The sequence below is a fragment of the Rhincodon typus genome, chromosome 19 (genome assembly GCF_021869965.1).
Source record: "Rhincodon typus isolate 14 chromosome 19, sRhiTyp1.1, whole genome shotgun sequence".
NCBI classification, from domain to species: Eukaryota; Metazoa; Chordata; class Chondrichthyes; order Orectolobiformes; family Rhincodontidae; genus Rhincodon; species Rhincodon typus.
Genome location: NC_063350.1, coordinates 55,480,893 through 55,504,630, shown reverse-complemented (window position 1 = coordinate 55,504,630; position 23,738 = coordinate 55,480,893). Strand labels below are relative to the sequence as shown.

The window sequence follows — 23,738 nt, the reverse complement described above, 5'->3', positions numbered from 1 at the left end:
TGCTCTGGTTTCCTCCCACAGTCCAAAGATGTGCAGGCTAGGTGGATTGGCCATGCTAAATTATCCGTAATGTTCAGGGATGTGTAGATTAGGTGGGTTATAGGGGGATGGGTCTGGGTGGGATGTTCTCAGGGTCGGTGTGGACTTGTTGGGCTGAAGGGCCTGTTTCCACACTGTAGGGATTCTATTAATGGTTGAGACCATAGCATCATCTATCTGGAGCTTAGAAGGTGCCTAGTACCTAGGAGTTCCAGCAACTTGACTGTTTCTTTCTCAACCAGCTGTAGAGATGTGTCATTGATATGCTCACAAAGCTGTGCTCCCATGTCTAATCTAGATCATTAGACCCACCAAGGTAAAAGTCGCTTCACTGCTAGAGGTTGGAGCTGAAAACTTGCCTGTATCCTCTGACGGTTCAGTGGCTTCCTTCAGGTAGAGATGAGGGCCACCAGCACTGACTCATTAATTGGACTGGTTGCCATTGGAGCCTGCATGAGAAAATAGAGGTAATTGATTGTCTAAAAAGAATAAAGGCTTGTGCAGATCAAGAATGCAGTATTACCATTGTTACTGGGAGAGCCATGCTACATAACCCAGTGAAGCGTTGGTTGGTCTGTCATTGGCCCAGTACGAGCCATCATTCTCCTGTCCAGCCAATCTGAGAATCTTCAACTCATAGAGAGGGAGGAGCATGATGCCTGCTGCCTTCCAGCTGGTCTTGGACCACAATCGGGGCCATTCAATCCTGCAATGCGACAAAGTGAGAGATTCAGTGGAAGTGATTGGAATGTCAGTTAATGATGATGCATAAACAGGAGAGATGGTGAGATGGCCAGTGAGTGAGTATGAATGGTTGGCACTTTGGGACAATGAGGTCGGTGAGAGCTATTGAATTGACGAGCTGTATATAGTGCTTAGTAGTCCCTGAGCCATGTGTCAAGGAAAATTGAAAGGGATGGGTTTAAAGGGAGAAAACGCACTACTGTAAGAGATCCCATATTTTTCAGAAATATAAATTGAAATGGAAGTTGGATAGCTATAATTGAAAACGTTTTGAAACTTGAAAAACAAGTGTCACATATTGTTGAGTTGTGCAATGCAGTGTTGCTTTCTGAAAGCCAAAAAAAAGGAAATCATTGAGACTGGCTAGACCAAGAAACTTTCAAATTTCTGACTTCTGCCTTACAACAGTTTTGCGGTTGAGCTGTAGTGTTACAAATCTGTAAGTGCCGAGAGCAGCAGAGCGAAAAGCATTCATAGCCTATAGACAGAAAGCCATCAAAATGCTTTCTCTCTCAATGCGAGGAAAAAGACAGAAAACTGAAGGAATTTTAAACAAAAAAATTCACACAACGAAAAATCTATGTTCACCTGATCAGATATTGAACTGAAGGATGACCATCACCACACAGACAGTGTCACATTGTTGCAAAAGTCAAAAGAATTGTACGAGGGAAAAAATACTTTACACCTTATGGCCTTTTTTATTTGGAAACTTGTTTACGTGTTTGAGTTTGTTTAGGTTGAAGAGATATTGTTTATGTTGTGTAAATTATCAATTCTTTTTCACTTTTCAGGTTAAAAGTGTTTTAGAATAAAAAGAGAGTTTTTTTTGCTATTTTTGAAGAAACTTGGTGGGGTTTACTTCTGTTCTTTGTAAGAGTCTGTCAGGCGTGGTGAGTTTAGTGTCTCGTTGGGATTTTTGTACATTTTGTGATGACTTTTGGAATAGTGGGGCATGATTATCAGCGCATTATTCCCGGTTAAATAGTGACACTGCTGTAGTAGATGGAGGGGATAGCCTAGTTGTGTTATCGCTAAACCTTTAATCCAGAAACTCAGCTAATGAACCTGGGTTTGAATCCCACCACAGCAGATTGTGGAGTTTGAATTCCATAAAATATCCAGAATTAAGAATCTACCGATGACCATGGTTTGTCAGAAAAACTCATCTGGTTCACTAATATCTTTCAGGGAAGGTTATCTGCCATCCTCACCTGGTCTGGCTACATGTGACTCCAGACCCACAGCAATGTGGTTGATTCTTAACTACCTTCAGAAATAGCCTAGCAAGTCACTCAGTAGTATCAATCGCTACAAAGTCTCAACAAAAGAAATGAAACTAGATGGACCACATTGTATCAACCTAGACACCAGAAATGACAACGGTTACAATAGCCTTGTCCAGCCTGCTAACTCCTCTTTATTGACATTTGGGAACTAGTGCCAAAATTGGGAGTACTGTCTCACAAAATAATCAAACATCAGTCAGACTTGTCATATTTACAGGCAATATCCCAGACACCATCATCACCGTCCCTGTGTATGCCCTGCACCAAGGACAGAGCAGAGGTGCTGGCACTGTGTATACAATCGGGGGAGCTGCCCTGGCAGTTCTCAATATTGGCTCTGGATCCCATGATGTCTCATGGCACAAGGTTAAACATGGGCAAGGAAACCTGTTCCACTGCAGCTACTGGCCTCTACCCAACAATGCAAAGTTGCCCAGGTATGTCCTGTGCACCCAAATTAGGACAAATATAACCCAAACCAATTACCGTTCCATCAGTCTGCTCTTGGGAAAAAAGGGAAAAGCAGTTTCAATGATAATGTGGAAATAGTCTTGATATAGTGTGTTTCAGTGGTGATCTTGCATCGTGTCACCTACTTTAAATGCCAGTTGTTTTATCTTTCCTGAATTTTAGATGATTTGTTGTTTGCCCTTCAATTTACCTCATAATAAAAACTGCAACTAAGGCCTGAACTTTTGCTCCTGACTCAAGAGCACAGATTTAGACAAATCCTAGCTACATTAACCCAATCTGAAAATGCCCAAGAAGTGCAGAGTTGTTCTGGTGTGACAGGAGTAGGGTGAAAATGGGGGATGTGAATGGCTGCACTTGAATGAAGCCAGAGGCTTCTGGGTGCACAGGCAGTCTGGGCAATGGGCCTCTTCCATTGCACCTGCATTTTATCAAAGATATGAAACAAAGCAATAATATGAATAATAGTCCAGCTTTCACCCGTCACATTGGAGTTTACAAGAATGAGATATGTAAGATCCTGAGGGCTTTGAGAGGGTCGATACTGAGATACTGCTGTTTCCCCTTGTGGAGGGCAATCTAGAACTAGGGACACAGTTTCATTCAACTATAATCTCACTGAATGGCAGAGTTGCCTTGAGGAGCCGAATAGCTTACATCTACTTCTCATTTTCATAATCTACCCCAGTCTCTTTTTAAAATTGCTGAGGGTAATAAGTAACTAATTGAAACTTCATTTTTCACCAGCTTCTTAAAAATTGTCACTTGTATCTGCAATTTAAGGTGTCCATTTACGAAAGCAGCATTCCTACACAAGCTCGAGCATGAAGTGTCGTTACTGTGAAGCTACTTTCCATGAACGCTATGCACTCATCCAACACCAAAAGACGCACAGGAATGAGAAACGTTTCAAGTGTGACCAGTGTGATTATGCATGTAAACAGGTATACTGCTGAAGAGTTTGAAGGTATAGTCTACTCCAACTTTATATGTTTTGTTTAGTGCTGGCATCCCAAACCAATTTCTGAATTCTCAGCTTCTGTTACCATGGAGTGACAGCGTGTGTTATCAATTTGTAATGCTACCTGTTTAGCCAGAAAATAAATCTGAACCTTTTTTGATGGAAGTGATCAAACTATCAGATTATTCAACTGCAGAGGTTTCCATTCTCCGCCGACCTGATTTCCTAGATAGGTAATCACACTCATTAGCAAATGATTGCCAACGACGAAGACATCTCTTACAGATGGTTGATGGATGGAGAAAACGAGCAAGAGCACAGCTGTTTTTTCTCCACCCAAGAACACTCAGTCACTGGAAGACATTTCTGATTTTGACTGTTGAATTCAGATATGTTGTACAAGAATCATAGGCCTGGCTTTATACTGCTCTGGCCCTGATCGAGATCACTGGTTGTTTTGGTTATGTTATTGTTCCTGTTCAGTGTGGTTTTAGATACTTCCAAATTTAAAATTTGAATTTTTCAAATTTGAAAATTTATCAAAGCACAAATGATCATTGGGCCTGTCTTTAGGCCATAATGTTCCCATGGGACTTGGGAGCAGCAGTTGAACATTTTACCCTTCAAGCCTGCTCTGCCATTCAATCTGATCATGGCTGATCTGATTCTGGCCTCAACATTTTTTTTTATCTGTCCCCATAACTCTTGTCTGTCAAAATTCTGTCTTAACACAATATTCAGTAAGTTCAGTGACAAAGCCTTCACTGCTCTCTGGGGAAGAGAATTCCACAGACTGTTTCAAAAATGGTCCTCATCTTCATCAATAAGGGAGCCCTCTTTAAATTGTATACCCTAGTTCTAGATTTTCCCACAAAAAGAAAATTCCCTTCCAAGTCCCCCAAGAATCTTGTTTCAATAAGATCACCTCTCATTCTTCTAAACAACATCGGGAACAGCCCTGACCTGTTCAACATATTTCCATCAGAACAGAAATTTCCAGGAACAAGCCAAGCGACCTTCTCTTAATTGCTTCTAATGTAATTATATCCTTTTTAAATAAAGAGGCCAAAACATGTTATAGCGCTCCAGCTGTGATATCTCAAAGGCCCATACAGCTGCTCTAAAACTTCTCACTTATATTTCATTTCCACTATAATAAGTAGCAACATTCCACTTGCAGTACTTGCACACCAGAAAGTGTGAGATTCATGTACCAGGACACCCACATCCTTCTGTACCACAATGTCTTGCAGTTTCTCACTATTTCTTTTCTGTTTTCCCTGCCAAAGTGAATCATAGAATCCCTACAGTGTGGAAACAGGCCCTTCGGCCCAACAAGTCCACACAGCATCCCATCCAGACCCATCCCCCGATAACCCACCTACACATCCCCGAACACTATGGGCAATTTAGCATGGCCAGTCCAGCTAGCCTGCTCATCTTTGGACTGTGGGAGGAAACCCTCACAGACACGGGGAGAATGTGCAAACTCCACACAGACAGTCGCCCGAAGGTGGAATTGAACCCTGGTCCCTGGCGCTGTGAGGCAGCAGTGCTAACCACTGAGCCACCCAGAACAAGTTCACATTTTCCCACGTTATACATGTATTCCATCTGCAAAATGTTTACTTGATCTTTATGCTATTATATCACTGTATCGGCTGTTTGCCTCCTTTTGGCAATTACTTTCCTACCTAATTTGGTGTCATCAGCAAATTTTGCAACCATACAGTCAACTCCTGCATCCAGGCGGTTACACCAGCAATCTTTGAGTTGCAAATAGGTTCTGTTCATGAGTTTATTCACAACTCAATTAGTATGCAAGTTGGAACACAATGCAGGACGATATGAAGCAACTGTTCTTAAGTACAGGAAATGTTTGTATGTTGGATGTTTAAAATTACACCCCTAATTGGGATCATGCTTGTAAGTATAAGCATTCATAATTTAGATGTTCATAAACTGGGGACCCCATACAGATTTGCTTAGCTGCCATATCAAAAGTTGCTAAATAAAGATTGTAAATAGTTGAGCTGTCAACACTGATCCCAATGGCACCCCACTAGTCACACCTTACCAACCTGAAAATTATCAACTTAATCCTCTCCCTCCTGTTAGGTAGCTATGCTAATATGTTACATTTTGTGCCTTGATCTCTTACTTTATTTAGCAACCTTTGATATGGCAGCTAAGCAAATGCCTTTTGGAAATCAAGGTGCATCGCATCTGCAGGTTTCCTTTTGTCCACCTGGTCTGTTCATTCTTAAAATTAAAACTTTGCAAAGCAGAAGGAGGCAACATTCAGCTTATTCTGTGTATGCTGGTGAACTGCAACAACTCTGCATAAAGAAAACTTTGCTTTTCACTGAGCGATTGGTTGAAATTGATGACTTGTTTCTAACTATTCATCCTGCCCAATCAATCATCTGTGAAAAAATCTTTATCATAACCTTTTTACCTAATGAAAATTTATGTAACTCAAATGTTTGATAACCATCAATGAAATCAAACCTGGGCCTGTTCAGGTGTCCTTGAAGAATTAAAAGCATAAGGGAACATCTAGCAGATTTTGACACATCTTAACGGTTGTGTTAACAATGCATTACCTTGAAGTGGGTTGTTACCTGGGCAAAATGAAGGTCTCTAACCAATGTACTTGACCTGTTGTTAAGTATTCCAATAATTTACATTTTGTTCAACATTTCCAACAATTTGTTTTATTTCTCCTAAACCATTTTGATATTATGCACAGAAACGTCACATGATAATGCATAAACGTATCCACACCGGAGAAAAGCCATTCAGCTGCTCCCAGTGTGATAAGCAGTTCAGACAGAAGCAGCTTCTGGACTTGCATTTCAAGAAGCATCACGATCCAAGTTTCATCCCAGAGGCATACATTTGCTCCCAGTGTTGTAAGAGCTTTACTCGCAAGGTACCTGCTTGTTTTTTCATTTGCAATACAGTTTAAGTCCTGTCATAGCAGACAACCTGCAGCACACTCACATCTAAGGGGTGACAACCAAACAATGATCTGTACTACTTCCCCATCCAAAGTGAGCATAAGTTGAACTGAGAACACAATACTGCCAGTTTGTCTAAGTGCAGAGCTACAAAGGTAGACACTAGGCTCTTGATTATCAATTCCATTGATTCAAGGAGAAGAATGGCTGGATCTGTAGTTCTTGTAACATGTAACTTTCTATCCCTGGTAGGTTATTCCACTGTTCAGACATGAGAAATAATGAGGCAATACTCAAAATATGGATTAAATACTAATATCTTCACTAGATTTGAACAATACAATAACTCAATTGTGTGCATCAATTAGCAATATACCTGTTAGTAACAAATACATAATGAGAAATAATATGTGCAACCATCTAGTGAGCAATCAGCCTTCCACCAGTTTTACCTTCAAGCAGCTGACCAGGTTATTTTGAGGGGACAGTGACTAACTTTTCACATTGTTATTTAACCCTTTCTTTCCCAGATAAGTTTTGTTGACAAGATCATACTGTTCAATTGAACACAGAGCCCAGTATCCCATCACCAAGTCATCCTTTATTTACTTGTGCACAGTAAACCAGCTGTAGCTAGCCAGCTTGGAATCAATCCCCTGAAGCAAGGAGAGGCTAAATCCCCTGTTTATATTAGTCGGCAAGGGCTTCCTGATTGGCCCAAGGTTAACAACCCCAATCAAGGAACATGTGGTCAACAAGATCCACCTGCTGCCAAATACTACATCCCTCCCGTCTCTCAGTCTGGGGATGTAGGCCTGGTCTTTCTCTTGTAGCTTTTTCTGCGACATTTTTGCCCTAGGTCCGGTTTGTCTGATTTGGACTCTGACATGGGTGTGTTCCGGACCGTAGCCCAACTCTTGTATCTGGAGCATCTCGAGAGTGTTTCCTCCTCTCCTTCCGGCTGCAATGGTGTCGACACTGCATCCATCTTGGACTCTGAAGTTTTCCTGACACTAGATGGAGGGTGAGAACCTGTGGTTTCTGACAGACCTTATGGCTGTTCTGAGGGGCGAGGTATGTTTTGCTTCTGCTCTGTTTGCGAGTTAACAGCTTTCAGGTGATCCACATGTTTGTTCAGGATCACCTCACTTCCCCGAACTTTGTAAGTCAAGGGACCTGACCTCGCATCCACCTCGCCTTGTACCTATACAGGGCCATTTCCATGGTTCTGGCTCCAAACTTCGTCTCCTGAATTAAATTGTCTCTCTTGCTTAGAGGATGCTTGTGGCTGGTATTGGCATTCCTGCTGCCATTTCACCCTCTCCCACAGGTCTGAGAATATCAGGTTTAACCTGGTGCGGAGTCTTCTCCCCATTAGCAACTCTGCTGGAGCCAACCCTGTTGTTGCATGTGGGGTGGTCCTATAATCGAATGCTAACTGGGACGGTTTGGTATTGAGTGACACTGTAGGCTGCTTCTTTAAGCTTGCCTTTCCACCAACCATTGGCAATGGAAGGTATGGAGCTGTCCTTATCTGCTGAATGCGATTCGACTTCAGGAAATACTTAAATTCCCTGCTGGTAAATTACATCCCATTGCCTGTAACCAATACTGCTGGGAGTCTGTGTGTCGCAAACGATGCTCACAGCTTCTCAATTGTCATCCCTGAGTTTGCCGGATGGACTTTATGCATGTCCAATCACTTTGAATGGGCGTCCACAATGACCAGGAACATTGAGCTCATGAAAGGACTGGCATAGTCAACATGTAACTGACTCCAGGGTTTACCTGGCCATTCCCATGAATATGGGGCCGCCGCTGGTGGCAATTTTTGTTCTTGTTGGCACTCTGGGCTCTGCCCCACTAATGCTATGTTAGTATCCAGCCTCTTCTTGCTAGCATCTTCATCTTGGAAACCCCTGGATGACCTTAATGGAGTTTGGTCAGTAACTGGTGGTGACCTTTACTTGGGACCATCACTCTTGCTCCCCAAAGTAATGTGCTGTCCTCTACGCTGATCTGGTCTCACTGGGTCCAGAAAGGTTTCAGTTTTGCTCAGACAAGATAAATTTTGTGTCCACAGTCAGATATTGTCTTCGATGACCGGAAGGATGTCCAGGGAGTTTAAAACCAAGGACTGTTCGAGGGGAGGCACCACCGGTGGAGTATCTGCCAGTGGAAGGCAGCTCAGGGCATACTTATTAGCCACTTGGTTTCTTGGATGGTGTTCTAACTTGTACCCACTGGGAATAAGGGCCCAATGCTGAATTCTGCCGGAAGCTATGGGCAGCACTGCCTTCTCTTCTTTCAATAGCCTTAGCAGGTGTTTGTGATCCATTGATACGACAAATTCCCATCTGTAAAGGTACTGGTGGAACTTGCTCACACCAAAGATGACCGCCAAACTTTCCTTCTCCATCTGGGCGTATTTGCGTTCAGTATCAGCCAAAGTCCAGAAAGCATACGCAATTGGGTTTTCCTCTCTTTTGGGCCCAGTGAGCTAATACTACCCTGATACTGCGTACAGAGGGGCCTCACATGTCAGCACTACCTCTCGCTTCAGATCATTGTGGGCCAACACCTTAGATGACAATAGCCCACTTTCCTAAAGGCCACTTCTTGGCTACACACCATTTCCAAGACTGACCTTTTTTCAGTTGCAGGTGTAAGGGTGCCAAGATAGAGACCAGGTTACGTATGGATTTTCTGTAATAACTAAGCTTCGGTACAGACGGGGGAGTCGAGGCTCCTTTGATCGCCCTCACTGTATCTTTCAACAGGTGTAACCCAGTTTTGCCAACTCTGTAACCCAAGTAGGTCACTTGGGTTGCCTGGAACACACATTTCTCCCGTTTAAGGTGTACGCCCGCCTGGGAGAAATGTTTAAACACCATGTCCAAGTTCTCCAAGTGCTGTTTATTAGTATTCCCAGTTATTGGCATCTAGACAAATGACAACCTGGGGGCAGCCCTTGTAAAATGTTCTCCATTGTCAGCTGGAAAATGGCACAGGCTGATAATATCCCAGATGGCAGACTTATATATTGGTATAAACCTTTATGGATGTTAATTATGGTGTACTTCTCATCCAGTCACAATTGCGGGTAGACATGGCTCATGTCCTGCTTTGGAAAGGACAGTGCCTCTGCCAACTTTGTGTACAAGTCCTCTACGTGAGGGATTGGATATTTATCCAGCTGCGAGAAGCGGTTTCCTGTTTGCTTAAAATCCCCACGAAGGCGAACTAAGCCGTTGGACTTCATAATCACTACAACCAGTGCTGCCCATTCTGCAAACTGCATTGGTTTGATGATTCCTTCGCTCTCCAGCCTCCTGATTTCCGCCTCTACTTTTCCCCACAAGGCACATGGCACCAGGCGAGCCTTGCTAAATCATGGAATTGCTTCCTGGCCAATTTGTAAAGTGGCTTTGGTCTCTTTGATCGTCCCAAGCTCTTCCTGAAATAGTCCTGGGTACTTCACTAAGACTTCACCAAGGCAGCCATTTTCTAATCGAAAAATGTGGAACCAATCTAGATGAATCTTTCTCAACCAGTTCTGCCCCAATAGGCTTGGGCTCGAACCTCTTGCTATCATCAGTGGTAACTGCACCAACTGCTTCTTATTGGAACCGAAATCGTACCCTTAATCTGCAACAGTTCCCCAGTGTACGTTCTCAGTCTGGCTGAGGTCTTACACAAACATAAGGGTTGGGAACTGGGTGACCATTTAACCAAACATTAATTTTAATTGGCTCCGATTTAGACGTTGCTAAGCAATTTAATTGTTCCAACCCACATGTCAGGGAACTTCAGTGTGTGCACTCTTCTGGGTACCAGCCAATGACTTTTCTTACTCAGGTCAAGTCTTGTGTGACTCCTTTGCTGTCTCAAGTCTGCATATAGGCCTGAAGAACTCTTAGCCGCTTGGCCATGGCGCAACTTTGTTGTGGGGTTCTGCTGTGGGCTGTCCTCGGGTCCCTCTGCTCAGGATATGCCCTGCATAAAGCTGCACTCAAGTAGTGTTCCCCAAGCTCGGCCGGAGGAGTGAGGGTATCCACTTCCATTGGGATGCCTTGTAGTTCCCATGCTCCACTTGCTGCATTTTCTAATGAAAAAGCCAATTGTAGTGTCTGTTTGAAGTCCAGTTGGGCTCCAGCTGGTAGGCACTTCTGCATGGTTATGCCATTAATCCCACATATCAAACAATCTCTCAGCATCTCATTTAGTGTTAACCCAAAAGCTATCAGTCATTTTAACATGGTCAAAACTCCTGATAAGGATTGCCCCGGTTCTCAGACAGCCAAGTAAAACCAATAGAGTCTCAAAATTAGAGGAGGTTTGGGGTTGTAATAATCCTTAATCAACTCCATCAGCTCTTGGAAGGTTTTAGTGTCTGGTACCTCTGGGAAAGTTAAGCCCCTTATAATCAAAAATGCCACACATCCGCGAGCAGTCAGAAGGATTACTCGTTGCTTTACATCTACCCCAATGTCATTAGCTCGGAAAAAAAAGTCCCATTCCCAGTGAAATAACTGCACAGAGGCCAGTATCCCATCACCAAGTTACCCTTTATTTATTTGTTCACAGTACACTGGCTGTAGCCAGCCAGCTTGGAATCAGTCCCCTGAACTAAGGAGACTCTAAATCCCCTGTTCATACATTTTTTCCACCACCAGGAAAATCACCCATGTGGCCAGGGAACCAGTAACAAGCAAGGCCCAATAGGGACAATACTTACTTGGAAAAATAAGTGAAGGGGGAGGGTAGGGATTAAATCAAAATAGAGTTGGAGGGAGAGATAAAGCGCCCCCCCAATGCCCACCTCTTCCTAAAGGCAGCAAGAGAATCTCCTGTTTATATTGGATAGCCAGCCACAATCAAGGACCTTGTAGTTAACAAGGTCCACCTGGTTCCAGTCACTACACCTATCAAAGCCAATCTTCAGCTGCAATTGTTCAGTGAGACATCGAATTCTTTGAACTGCTATATTTAGCACTTATTTTGATGAGTATATGATTTAACACCTGCGATAATTTTTGCTCCACAAGCTATTGACTACGCTTTCAAAGTTTCTATCAGTTCTATTTCCTGGTCACGCACATTTTATGGCCCTAGGACTACAAGACAATTCAGAAGCTTCTGAGTTGTTACAAACAGGAGAAATTCTTGTTTTTCTGCATTAATTGTATGTGGAACTTCTCCAGATTTTGACCTGATATCAAACTACAGCTTTTAAAGTAGGTTTGTTGGTTAGTTTTGCTTAATTTATGATTTTTCTAATACTTCTTGCTAAGCAATCCATAGCCTTAACTGTCAACAGGCCAATGCATTTATCATCTATTTTACAAGATACCATCCTACAGCTGTTGTACCTTATGTAGAGCATTCTGTATTTAATTTAAACCATTGATGTTTCCCCTGAATTGAATAATTTCTGCAAATCTCAGCCTTTTTCCAAATACAAGCATAATTAGGTCAGTCAAAAATATTGCAGCCTCTTCCAGTCTTGGCAAAATCTCTGCATCAGTGCATACTGATCCCAGTTCTAAACCTTTGCTGGTCCTTGACTGTAAATAAACATGGACAATCGAGAAAGCAACATGCTTCAGGTAAGGACAGTGAAACCCAAATTATGTTAAAAATATCTCACTTGTGTTCACTGACATGACATGGTTAAGAATCTAATCCTTAGATGCCTTCGTGTCTGGAGCTTGCTGGCTAATTGCTGTTGCTCAAGATGAATTTCTACCCCCTTGATCTTAGTTCAGGTGATTGGTGAGCAATTTAAACATCTTGTAAACAGTATTGTTCGAATCATCCAGCTTCAAATGTACAACTCCTGCCCTTCCTGCTTTGCTCACTATTCCATTGTATAATTTGTTTTCTATTTAATTTCCTGATTGGGGATGACAGTGGAAGTGAAGAACAATTGACTGTGTGATTTGAACAAATCTATTTTCCTTTATGAGAATGTCATGAAAAGGCATGCTGAGAGATGTGGCAATGTGACAATACAAGATGGAAGTGCAATGTTTATGCCAAAGAAAAGGAGGATCAAGAAGAATAAATTGGAGTACAAACACAATGCTGAAGCAAAAGGAGGTATATTTTGTTAAATCTTGAACCAAAAGCATCATTTGAAGTTGTTGTGTTAATATAATTAATCATCAAAGTAAAATAATATTCATTTTACATTGCCAACCGTGGCAAACTTCTGATATTTATGATCTACCATTGATAAAAGTCCTATGATTTAATGTTTCAATAATATCACAGGCAAATATCTTCCAATAACAGTGAAGTCATTGGCAATGATACAGGAATAGAGTAACTTTCTTGGCCAGTGGCAGGAAGGCTGGCTACATGTAACCACACAACAGCAAACAATTAGCTAATCATGGCCAAGAGTTGTGGTGAATTATGCAGCAGAGGCACGCAAGAAGTCGATACCCATTGTTACCTCCTAGGTACTAAGGTCAAACCACCATATTGAAAGGACACCTGGATAGGCATTCATTCCTTACATGACGGCGTAGTCAGTCTGGCAAGTACAGCCTTCTGATTTTCTCCCCTAAATAAGCTCAGCTGCTGCTACCACCATATCTCAGAGGAGGTGATGAGTGACACCACCACACCATCCCCAAAGCCACCACACCCCCCAAAAAAACCTGTGGGTTCAGTGATGCCTCCCTGCAAATTCTTTCTGAGGTTGTCTGAGAAAGGTGAGATTATCACTGTTTTCCAGGGAAGGAGGCTTTCCAGTCTGGCAAATATTATGGACCAACCAAATCCTCTCACCATATAGCAAGGAGATAGCCTAGGCAGGCAGGAATTCAAAGAGCAAAGAACAATACAACATAGGAGTAAGCCCTTCGCCCCTCCAAGCCTGCGCTGACACATTTTGCCCTTCCATATTAAAAAAGACTTCAATTACAGGATCCGCATCTGTCTGTTCTCTTCCTTTTCATATATTTATCCAGGAGGTCCTTAAAGGTAATAATATCTGGATTACTCCCGGTTCCACAAGTTAGTGAGGGTAGGAATAGGAGGACAGAGCAGATGAATGCGTGGCTGAGGAGCTGGTGCAGGTGAGAAGGATTCACATTTTTGCATCATTGGAATCTCTTCTATGGTAGAAGTGACCTCTATAAGAAGGACGAATTGTATCCGAATTGGATGGACACTAATTTACTGATGGAGAGATTTGCTAGAGCTGCTCAGGAGGATTTAAACTAGTTGTGGAGGATGGGGATGATGTTGGTTACCTAGGGAGATAGTGAGGAAAGAGATCAATCTGAGACTGGTGCATTTGGGAAAAGATGCAAGTCAAACAGTCAGGGCAGGCAGGAACAAAGTAAAGAACGAGGTAGGACTATTAAATTAAACTGCATTTATTTCAATGCAAGAGGCCTAATGGGTAAGGCAGGTGAACTCAGGGCATGGATGGGAACATTGGACTGGGATACCATAGCGATAACAGACACGTGGCTCAAGATGGACAGGACTGGCAGCTTAATGTTCCAGGGTATAGATGCTATAGGAAGGATAGAGAGGGAGGCAAGAGAGGAGGGGGAGTGATGATTTTGATTAGGGATGACATTACGGCTGTACTTAAGGAGGATATTCCTGGGAATATGCCCAGGGAAGTTATTTAGGTGGAACTGAGAAATAAGAAAGGGATGTTTACCTTATTGGGATTGTACTACAGACCCCACAATAGTCAACAGAAAAGTGAGACACAAAGTTCTAAGGAGATTTCAGTTATCTGTCAGAATAATGGGGTGGTTATGGTTGGGGATTTTAATTTTCCAAACATAGACTGAGGCTGCTGTACTGTTAAGAGCTTGGATGGAGAGGTATTTGTTAAGTGTGTACAAGAAAATTTTCTGATTCAGTATGTGGATGTACCTACTAGAGAAGGTGTGAAATTTGACCTACTCTTGCGAAATAAGGCAGGGCAGGTGACAGGTGTCAGTTGGGAATATTTTGGGGGAAGTGATCATAATTCTATTAATTTTAAAATAGTTATGGAAAATGATAGACTCGATCTAAAAGTTAAAGTTCCAAATCAGAAGTAGGCCAGTTTTGACGGTATTAGGCAAGAACTTTGAAAAGTTGATTGGGGGCACATGTTTGCAGCTAAAGGGATGGCTGGAAAATGAGAAGCCTTCAAAAATGAGAGAATGAGAGTCCAATGACACTATGTTCCTGTTAGGGTGAAGGGCAAGGCTAGTAGATGTGGTGAACTGAATGTCAAGAGTCATTGATGTTTTGGTCAAGAATAAGAAGGAAGCATATGTCAGGTATAGACAGCAGAGATCAAGTGAATCCCTAGAAGAATGTAAAGGCAGTACGAGTATACATAAGAGGGAAATCAGGAGGGCAAAAATGGGACATAGGATTGCTTTGGCAAATAGAGTTAAGGAGAATCCAGAGGATTCTACAAAGACATCAATGACCAAAGAGTAACTAGGGAGAGAATAGGGCCCGTTAAAGATCAGCAAGGCTGCCTATGTGTTGAACTGTAAGAGATGGAGTAGGTACTAAAGAAGTATTTTGCATCAGTGTTTACTGTGGAGAAGGATATGGAAAGTAGAGAACATGGGGAAATAAATAGTGACATATTGAAAAATGTCCATAATACAGAGGAGGTGGTGCTGGACGTCTTAAAACGCATAAATCCCCGGGACCTGATCAGGCGTACCCTAGAACTCTGTTGGAAGCTAGGGAAGTGATTGCTGAGCCAGTTGCTGAGATATTTGTATCATCGATAGCTGTTGGTGAGGTGCCAAAGACTGGAGGTTGGCTAACATGGTACCACTATTTAAGAAAGGTGGTAAGGAAAAGCCAAGGAACTATGGACCATGAGCCTAATTTCAGTGGTGGGCAAGTTGTTGGAGGGGATCCTGAGGGACAGGATTTACATATATTTGGAAAGGCAAGGACTGATTAGGGATAGTCAACATGGCTTTGCGCATGGAAAATTGTAGTTCAGTAACTTGATTGGGTTTTTTGCAGAAGTGACGAAGAGAATTGATGAGGGAAAGGTGGTGGACGTGATCTATATGGACTTCAGTAAGGCGTTTAACAAGGTTCCACATAGTATATTGGTCAGCAAGATTGGATTACATGGAATACAGGGAGAACTAGCCTTTTGGATACAGAACTGGCTCAAAGGTGGAGGGTTGCTTTTCAGACTAGAGGCCTGTGACTAGCTGTGTGCCACAAGGATCGGTGCTGGGTCCCCTGCTTTTCATCATTTACATAAATGATTTGGATGTGAACATAGAAGGTGTGGTCAGTAAGATGACACCAAAATTGGTGGTGTAGTGGACAGTGAAGAAGGTTACCTCAGAGTACAGTGGGATCTTGATCAGATGGGTCAGTGGGTTGAGGAGTGGCATTTGGAATTTAATTTAGATAAAAGTAAGGTGCTTCATTTTGGAAAGGCAAATCAGGACAGGATCTATACACTAATGGTAAGGTCCTGGGAAGTGTTGCTGAACAAAGAGACCTTAGTATGCAGGTTCATATTTCCGTGAAAGTAGAATCGCAGGCAAACAGGATAGTGAAGACGGTGTTTGATATGCTTGCCTTTATTGGTCAGTGCATTGAGTATAGGAGTTGGGAGGTAATGTTGTGACTGTATAGGACATTAGTTAGGCATCTTCTGGAACAGTGTGCAATTCTGGTCTCCCTGCTATAGGATGTATGTTGTGAAACTTGAAAGGGTCAGAAAAAACTTAACAAGGATTATATCAGGGTTGGAGGGTTTGAGCTATAGGGAGAGGCTGAATAGGCCTGGGCTATTTTTTCTGGAGTGTCAGAGGCTGAGGGGCATTATAAAATCATGAGGGGCATGGATAGGGTGAATAGACAAGGTCTTTTCCCCAGGGTAGGGGAGTCCAAAGCCAGGGGATATAGGTTTAGGATGAGAGGAGAAAGATTTAAACGAGGCAACTTTTTCACGCACAGGGCGGTGAGTGTATGGAATGAACTGCCAGAGGAAGTGTTGGAATCTAGTACAATTACTACATGTAAAAGGCATCTGGATGGGTATATGAATAGAAAAGATTTAGAAAGATATGGGCCAAATGCTGGCATATGGGACTAGACTTATTTAAAATATCTGGTTGGCATGGACGTGTTGGACTGAAGGGTTTGTTTCTATGCTGTACAGCTCTTTGGCTCTATGACCCTAGCTTTCTATTTTAGTAAAAGGCAGGTGTAAGATGTTGTGTTTCAGATGTAAGTCACTTGGTCCACCACTAGGCTTTAAGCAAAACACACTTTATTCTTACAACACAGTTAAAATACAAACAAAATAAGAAGAATTGGCATAAATTTAACTCAATTGAAATATTTAATAAAATATTATTTAACTACCAATCATCAATTGTTCCAATATAGCAGCATCCCATAAACATACCTTTGGCAAAGGCAAAATCAGCCAAAAAGATTTTCCTCATGTGCTAACTCCCTTCCAGTCCAGGTGAAAGGAACACTGAAAAAAACAATGTAGCAACAGAGAGAGAGCTGAAGCTTTTACTGCAGCAGAGAGAGAGCTATATCTATCAGCTTGAACAGCCAACTCCGAAACTCCAATTGGTAGCTAAACTAAAACCCTTCATCACAGTGAGCCTGACTCCACCTACTCATTCTTCTTTTATGTAAGAAAGAAACACTTGGGGAGATCAATACTGTTTACCCGCTGCTTCTGAAGCAGACATTCAGGCATCACTGTGGCAACACCTCTCTGCAACAGAAACAGCTCAGAACAAATTTCTCTTAAATGCATAGTACTATAACACAAAGGTAACTTGGATGGAAATCATAGTGGTTAGTGGATAAGGAGCTCAATACAAAACCTGGATCTAATGCCAAAAGTGGATAAAGGATTTTTGTGCTCCACCACAATAAGTAGCACTGTGTAGTTACTGCAAAGCGCTGTGCATAACAGCATCATGCAGCAATTGTGCAAGAAGTCCTCAGCATCAGATAGAATGTGTGGATTGAATTTGTGGAAGACACGATGGGCACAATCTGGTGAGTGCATCATAAGACATGTTCCCACAGCTGAAGGAGATGTGAGCGTCAACGTCTCTCACTTTCAGAGGATTGCTAGAGATTGGCCCATGTTGCATGCCGTGCAAACAGCAAACAGATGATTCAACCATAAGAGAACTGTTGGGGATACAGAGTCAGTCAGAAGAACATCTCGCAGAGATGTCAGAGGCAATGTGATACCTTGAATGAAACGTAGAGGAGTCATAGTTATGGCATGAAAGCACTTGGCTCGCACCATGGAAAGGATTGTAACCACCTTTGAGTCCCAAGCAGAGTATCCAGTAGCTGCTAGATATGTGTGTACCTTCATTGCCTCACTCTATCCATAGTTGCATGCAGCAATGGCTAAACAAGATGGCAGTAAGACACCTTGACCTCTCTCCAAGTGTCCTTTCTCCTCAAAGAGAATAGAGGTGCCGTTACATACCAACAAGGAGAAAGGAGTGAGGCTAGTGATTCATCCCAGAGCCCTTCCAGTCTACCTCCACTCCAGTGATGCCATTGCCTCCAGCAGATCATGCTGAGGAGAGTACACCTGAGCAGGAAATCCACAGTAGGCAAGAGCCCTTTAAGCCTCGGATCACCAAAGGACAACCACCAAGATCATCTCTCGGAGCGTAGCAGTCAGCAGACTGCCTCCATTTCAGCCGTGGATATTGGAGCAGCACCAAGGTGTAGAAATGATGAAAAAGAAAAATTAAGAAGTTCTACCACACAAAGCTAACACAGGTCTAATCACTGTGTTTATTAAATTCACTTGTAAATATTTCTTAATTTTGCTTTATTCGTTTGTTACAAACGTAATGGACTAACAGCCTGGAAATTAAGCCCACCTTTTCTTGGACTCATCACAAGAGTTAAAGATTTTAAAACAGGTGCCCAAAATTTCCCAATTTGCCTGATTTTTCAGGCCCTGTTTATCTGCTATTTATTACAACTAATTGGAGTCTAGCTACAGGTAAACAATTATAAACCATTGACATATAACATTAAAACTTAAAACTCTAATTCCCCCTTATAAACACATACACTGACAGACGTATGCAATGGTAAAAATACCACAAGATCTGTTGAGTTGGTCTCTGCTGATCAGAAGATTTCTTCTTGACATATTTTCCAAATGCTTCTACTGGTTTGCAGGAGGCACAATATGGCTGGTTTACTTATCAATTGACAATGAAGCCTACAACAACCACTGAAGCAATGATAAGCTGGCTTTCTTAACATTAAAATGGCTTTGACTGCAGAGAATGAAGAGATAGCTCCTGAGCTGGTGGAGATCTGAAACATAGAAAATAGGAATAAGGGTAGTGTGACTATACAGTACTTTTACGAGGTCTAGACAGGTGTTGAGCAGTCTTTGAGAAGATAATCAACTTGTGAAGTCCTGGGGTTTTCTTAAATCTAGAACAGTAGAAGCAGCCTGAATGGATATGGTCAAGCTCCCACCCACAGAACCAGGGATTTTAGTTTTAGTTTTAAGCAGTTGCTGTTGGGGTCTTGAAGAGGTAGAAGCTATTTTTTGTCGCTCTCTAAGTTACAGCCAAAAGTTGGGCATTCTCTGCCTGCTGTGGAAGCTGCATGTGAGACAATCTGTTTCTGAATTTGCCTTTCGCCAACAGTGTGTTTATGGGATGTTACTATATTGGAACAGTTAATTAGTAATAGTTACTGTATTTATTATACCATTAAGTTTTCCAATAGAGTTAAATTATTCCAATTCCTTAGTTCTTTTGTTGTATTTTAACTGTAGTGGATGAATAAAGTGTGTTTTGCTTTAAATCCAATAGCTTGACCAATCGAATTGCATCTGTAATGCAACACCTTACACTTACCTTAAAAATAAGAAAATGTTAGGGTCTAGACTATCTTCTGAACATTTTGAGGGGGTTTGGTCTGGTCCATAACAGTAGACCATCCGAGCCTGCTCCACCATTCAACATGATCATAGCTGATCATCCTGTTTCGTCACCATTCCCACTTTTGCCCCATACCCGTTGATGTGTTTAGCCCAAGAACTGTATCTGTCTTGAAAAAATTCAATGTTTTGGCCTCAACTGTTTTTCATGGTAGAGAATTCCACAGGCTCACCACTCTTTGGATGAAAAACATCTTCTCATCTCAGTTCTAAATTGCCTACACCAAATCCTTAGACTGTGACCCCTGGTTCTGGACTCCCTGGTTATCTGGAAGATCTTTCCTGCATTTACCCTATCTAGTCTTGATGGAAGTTTATAGATTTCTGACATTCCTCCTTCATTCTTCTAAACTCCAGTCAATGTAATATTAACCAATCCAGTTTGTTTTCATAGATCAGACTTCCAGCCCAGGAGTCAGTCTGGCAAACCTTCTTTGCACTCCCTCCATAGCCAGAACATCCTTTCTCAGATAAGGAGAGTGTTAGTAAGCTCAGTTGGCTAGTGATGTAGAGTGCTGCAAATAGTATGGGTTCAATTCCTACACCAGTTGAGGTTACCATGGAGGATTCTCCTTCTCAACCTTTCCCCTCACCTGGGGCGTGATGACCATCAGATTAAACTATCACCAGTGCGTGCTCTCTCTCTCTCTGATGAGAGAACATTCCCATGGTCTGGTAGGACTATGGTGACTTTACCTTTTACCTTCAGATAAGGAGACTAAAACTGCACACAATATTCCAGAGATAACAAGGTGTAGAGCTGGATGAATACAGCAGGCCAAGCAGCATCAGAGGAGCAGGAAGGCTGACGTTTCGGGGTGTGGTCTCACCAAGGCCCTGTACTATTGCAGCAAGACATCCCTGTTCCTGTATTCAAATCCTCTTTCTTTGAAGGCCAGTATACTATTTGCCTTCTTCACCACCTGCTGCACCTTGAGCAACTGGTGTACTATGACACCCATGTCCTGTTGCACCTCCTCCTTTCCAAATCTATCACCATTAAGGTAATAATCCACCTTCCTGTTCTTGCTGCCAAAGTGGATAACCTCACATTTATCCACATTATACTTCATCTGCCATGCATTTACCCAATCACTCAACTTGTCCAAATCACACTGAAGCATCTCTGCATCCTCCTTACAGCTCACCCTCCCACCCAACTTTGTGTGTTTGAAAACTTGGAGATATTGCATTTTTCGTTTCTTCACCTAAATCATTAATCTGCATTGTAAATAGCTGGGTCCAAGCACTGATCCCCCTGGTACCCCACTAGTCACTGGCTGACAATCAGAAAATGACCTGTTTATTTCTACTCTTTGTTTCCTGTCTGCAAGCATGTTCTGTACCAATACTACCTCCAGTCCCATGTGCTTTAATTTTTCATGCTAATCTCTTACGTGGGAATGTCTTGTGAAAGACCAAGTAAACCACATCCACTGGTTCCTCCTTATCAGCTAAACTAGTTACATTCTTGAAAAATTTCAATAGATTTGTCAAGCATGGTTTCCCTTTCGTAAATCCATGCTGAATCTGCCCAATCCTATCATTGTTTTCCAAGTGCCTTGCTATGAAATCTTTTATAATAATTTGGCATTTTCCCTATTCTCAATGTAGTAGCTAACTGATCTACAGTTCTGTTTTCTCTCTACCTCCTTTTTAAATAGTTGTCTTATATGAGCAACCCTCCAATTCATAGAAACTGTTCCAGAGTCTTTAGAATCTGAAAGATGACATCAACTGTATCCAGTATTTCTAGGACCAGATCCTTAAGTACTCTATGTAGTCTTAAATAATCTTAACACTAGCTCCAAGCTGAACAGTTACCTGAAAACTAATGACACAGTTGTTGGCAGGCAGAAGGCCTTTGTTATTGATAATTGGTCACTGGTCCATAGATCAGTCAACTTCTTGTTATCAACCAAAGCTCTATCTGAATACAGAACCCTTCAAGCTCCAGTTCGTCTGCAACCATTTCAATTATTGTTTGTTCAAACAGCTGTATAAATTATGCTTGCCGTAAGGATCAAGTTACACGCTCTTCAAAACCTGCTGCAAGCCTTGAAAAACGCTGGCTTTTAATGACAGTTTTTTTTTCATTTCAGTCTACAATTTTAAAAAACACAAAAAAAGACAGTTTTTGCGTTTGTTATATTTTCATTACTTTGCAAGTTGCTGCAATGATTGTATCTGTCACCACCCTCTTCCACCTGACTGTGGAATGAACTTCCTGAGGAAGTGGTGGATATGAGGCAGTGGTGCTAGCCACTGAGTCACTGTGCTGGTTGTTATATGCCTTTATGTAGCATTTCTAGTCCAGCAACAATACCACTGCACCATACATTGAAAAAGTCTATAACCTCTGTACAAAAAAGGTTCCACCCAATTTATTTTCTAATTCCTAATATCTTAATAATTGACTGTGCCTGGATTTTGAATGCACCCTGCAGCAGGTAAGGTCCATGCACATTTGATCGTAATGTTAGAACTCAGGACTGTACATGAATTTGATGATTTTCTATTTAAACTGCGATATGCACTAAAGTGAAGTGTATGATTTTGACAGATGAACCTCCAGTTGGACTTGAGACTCAACAATCCATTGAAGTAACTGATGACTGTCACATCAAGAATGATGTCACATCACCGACTAAAACAAATGTGATTAAAAGGAAAAAAATGGTTAAAGGAAAATCAGGTAGAGAACTTCAAATTATATAATAGGGATTGAGTGTCAAGTCATTAGAATTATAGCTCTTTGTAGGTTATCTACTCTAAGTCTGCTTACACCTGTTTTTTCTATCCTTTAATTAGCTCCCTTTTTAAAATGACTGAATGTCATAAATCAACTGGTATTGGATGAAAAACTCAGCATAATCAGGTGATATATCAATGGGATTACTTAATGAGAAGTTCAAAAATTTTAACTGATACGTTCCTGAACTCCCTGGGTAGCTTACAATCTGTATAAGCCTCTGACCTGCTTCTTGCCTGTTTCAGGCTGAATTTTGGAAACCCAGGGCCAGGTCGACAGATGAAGTGGCTGGATAAATGTAGAATTGAGCAATGCTATGGACAATTACCCACCTTTGTTATATTCACGGCAAGTTAACTCGCTGTCGGCCTGCTCATGGGCTAATTGAGACCCTCGGTTAAGGTCTTTCGAGCTTAATCTAATTGTTCCAGCATCATGCAGAGTCCGATTTAAGCATGAAGCTCAGCAATTTCCACTGCCCAGGCTGGTGACAGAGAAGTGCGGAGGGGTAATGCCCCCAGTCTTCCTTACCCTTTGCGATCCCCACTTCCAGCTCCACTTGCCAGAGTCTTCCAGCCTGCACAGCCCCACCCATTCCTACCTTAGCTTTGCATGCCAGTGACAGCTTTCATCAGGGACTTGAAGCAGGCCATCAATGGCCACCCCTCCCCGTCTGCTACATGTAATTGGCCAGCTGGTGTCCATGAAGAGACACCCTCCACAAATGGGGGCCAATTTATTGCCCTCCAGATGTTAAGCTGACTGAGTGGAGGTGGGCTCATCCTTGATTGTCACGCCAGGGGGAATGGGGACCCCAGCCAGTTGTAAAATCACAGCCTGGATCAGGAGACAGTGTTACAGACACACTGTCCGCAGTCTCTCAGATCTAGTGCTCTCTTTCAGATATTCTCCCTGTGTTTTTCAGATACACTTGGCACCAACTGCTTCAGGAACATTGTTTTCAGTCTTGGGCACTTCTTCAAACATTTTCTTTACCCAGATTCTCAACTGTAGTTACTGCCTCACAAAATTTACAATGTCACTCAGGTACTGGCAGTGCTTTAGAGACTAGAAGCCTACCTAAAACAGAAATTAGATTGATCATATAAAATCTGTAACTGTGTCAACCAAGGCAAGCGACAACTCCACTGCTTAACACAAGGAGGTGCTGTTGTAGAGGAGATTTTTACTGCAATTTGATAGCTTCCTGGTAACTTTGACTGACATCAGCATTATATTCATAGATTTTTTAAAAACTGACGTCAGTTAGTTTTCTGGATTGTTTATCCGGTAATTAAACCACGGTATTACTATATCATTTTTCTGACTTCCGTCTTTCTTTCTTGCTCTTAATTACCTGGTTCCTCCTCTCTTTGATTCTTGCAATTCCTTTTTCTTTGTGTTCCTGATACACCTCTTTCTCTTGCTTTTTTTTTCTTTTATGTTGATTATCCCTCCAACTTTCCCTGGCCTTGTCTGTGTTTTGTTGTTCCTCTGGTTCATTCTTTGGTTCTGTAATTGCCGACACCACAGG

General features: G+C 42.0%; 1 protein-coding gene across 2 annotated transcripts in view; it reads left to right on the top strand.

Annotated features, from left to right (window-relative positions):
• Window positions 1-23,738, top strand: part of LOC109913390 (transcriptional repressor CTCF-like) — a 92,005-nt gene that overhangs the window by 45,579 nt on the left and 22,688 nt on the right. For both annotated transcript variants that reach the window (XM_048608363.1, XM_048608362.1), the window contains exons 7-10: window positions 3,327-3,487; window positions 6,257-6,439; window positions 12,437-12,569; window positions 22,016-22,147. In XM_048608363.1, the coding sequence (XP_048464320.1) occupies window positions 3,327-3,487; window positions 6,257-6,439; window positions 12,437-12,569; window positions 22,016-22,147 (609 nt within the window). The remainder of the gene's footprint in view (window positions 1-3,326; window positions 3,488-6,256; window positions 6,440-12,436; window positions 12,570-22,015; window positions 22,148-23,738) is intronic.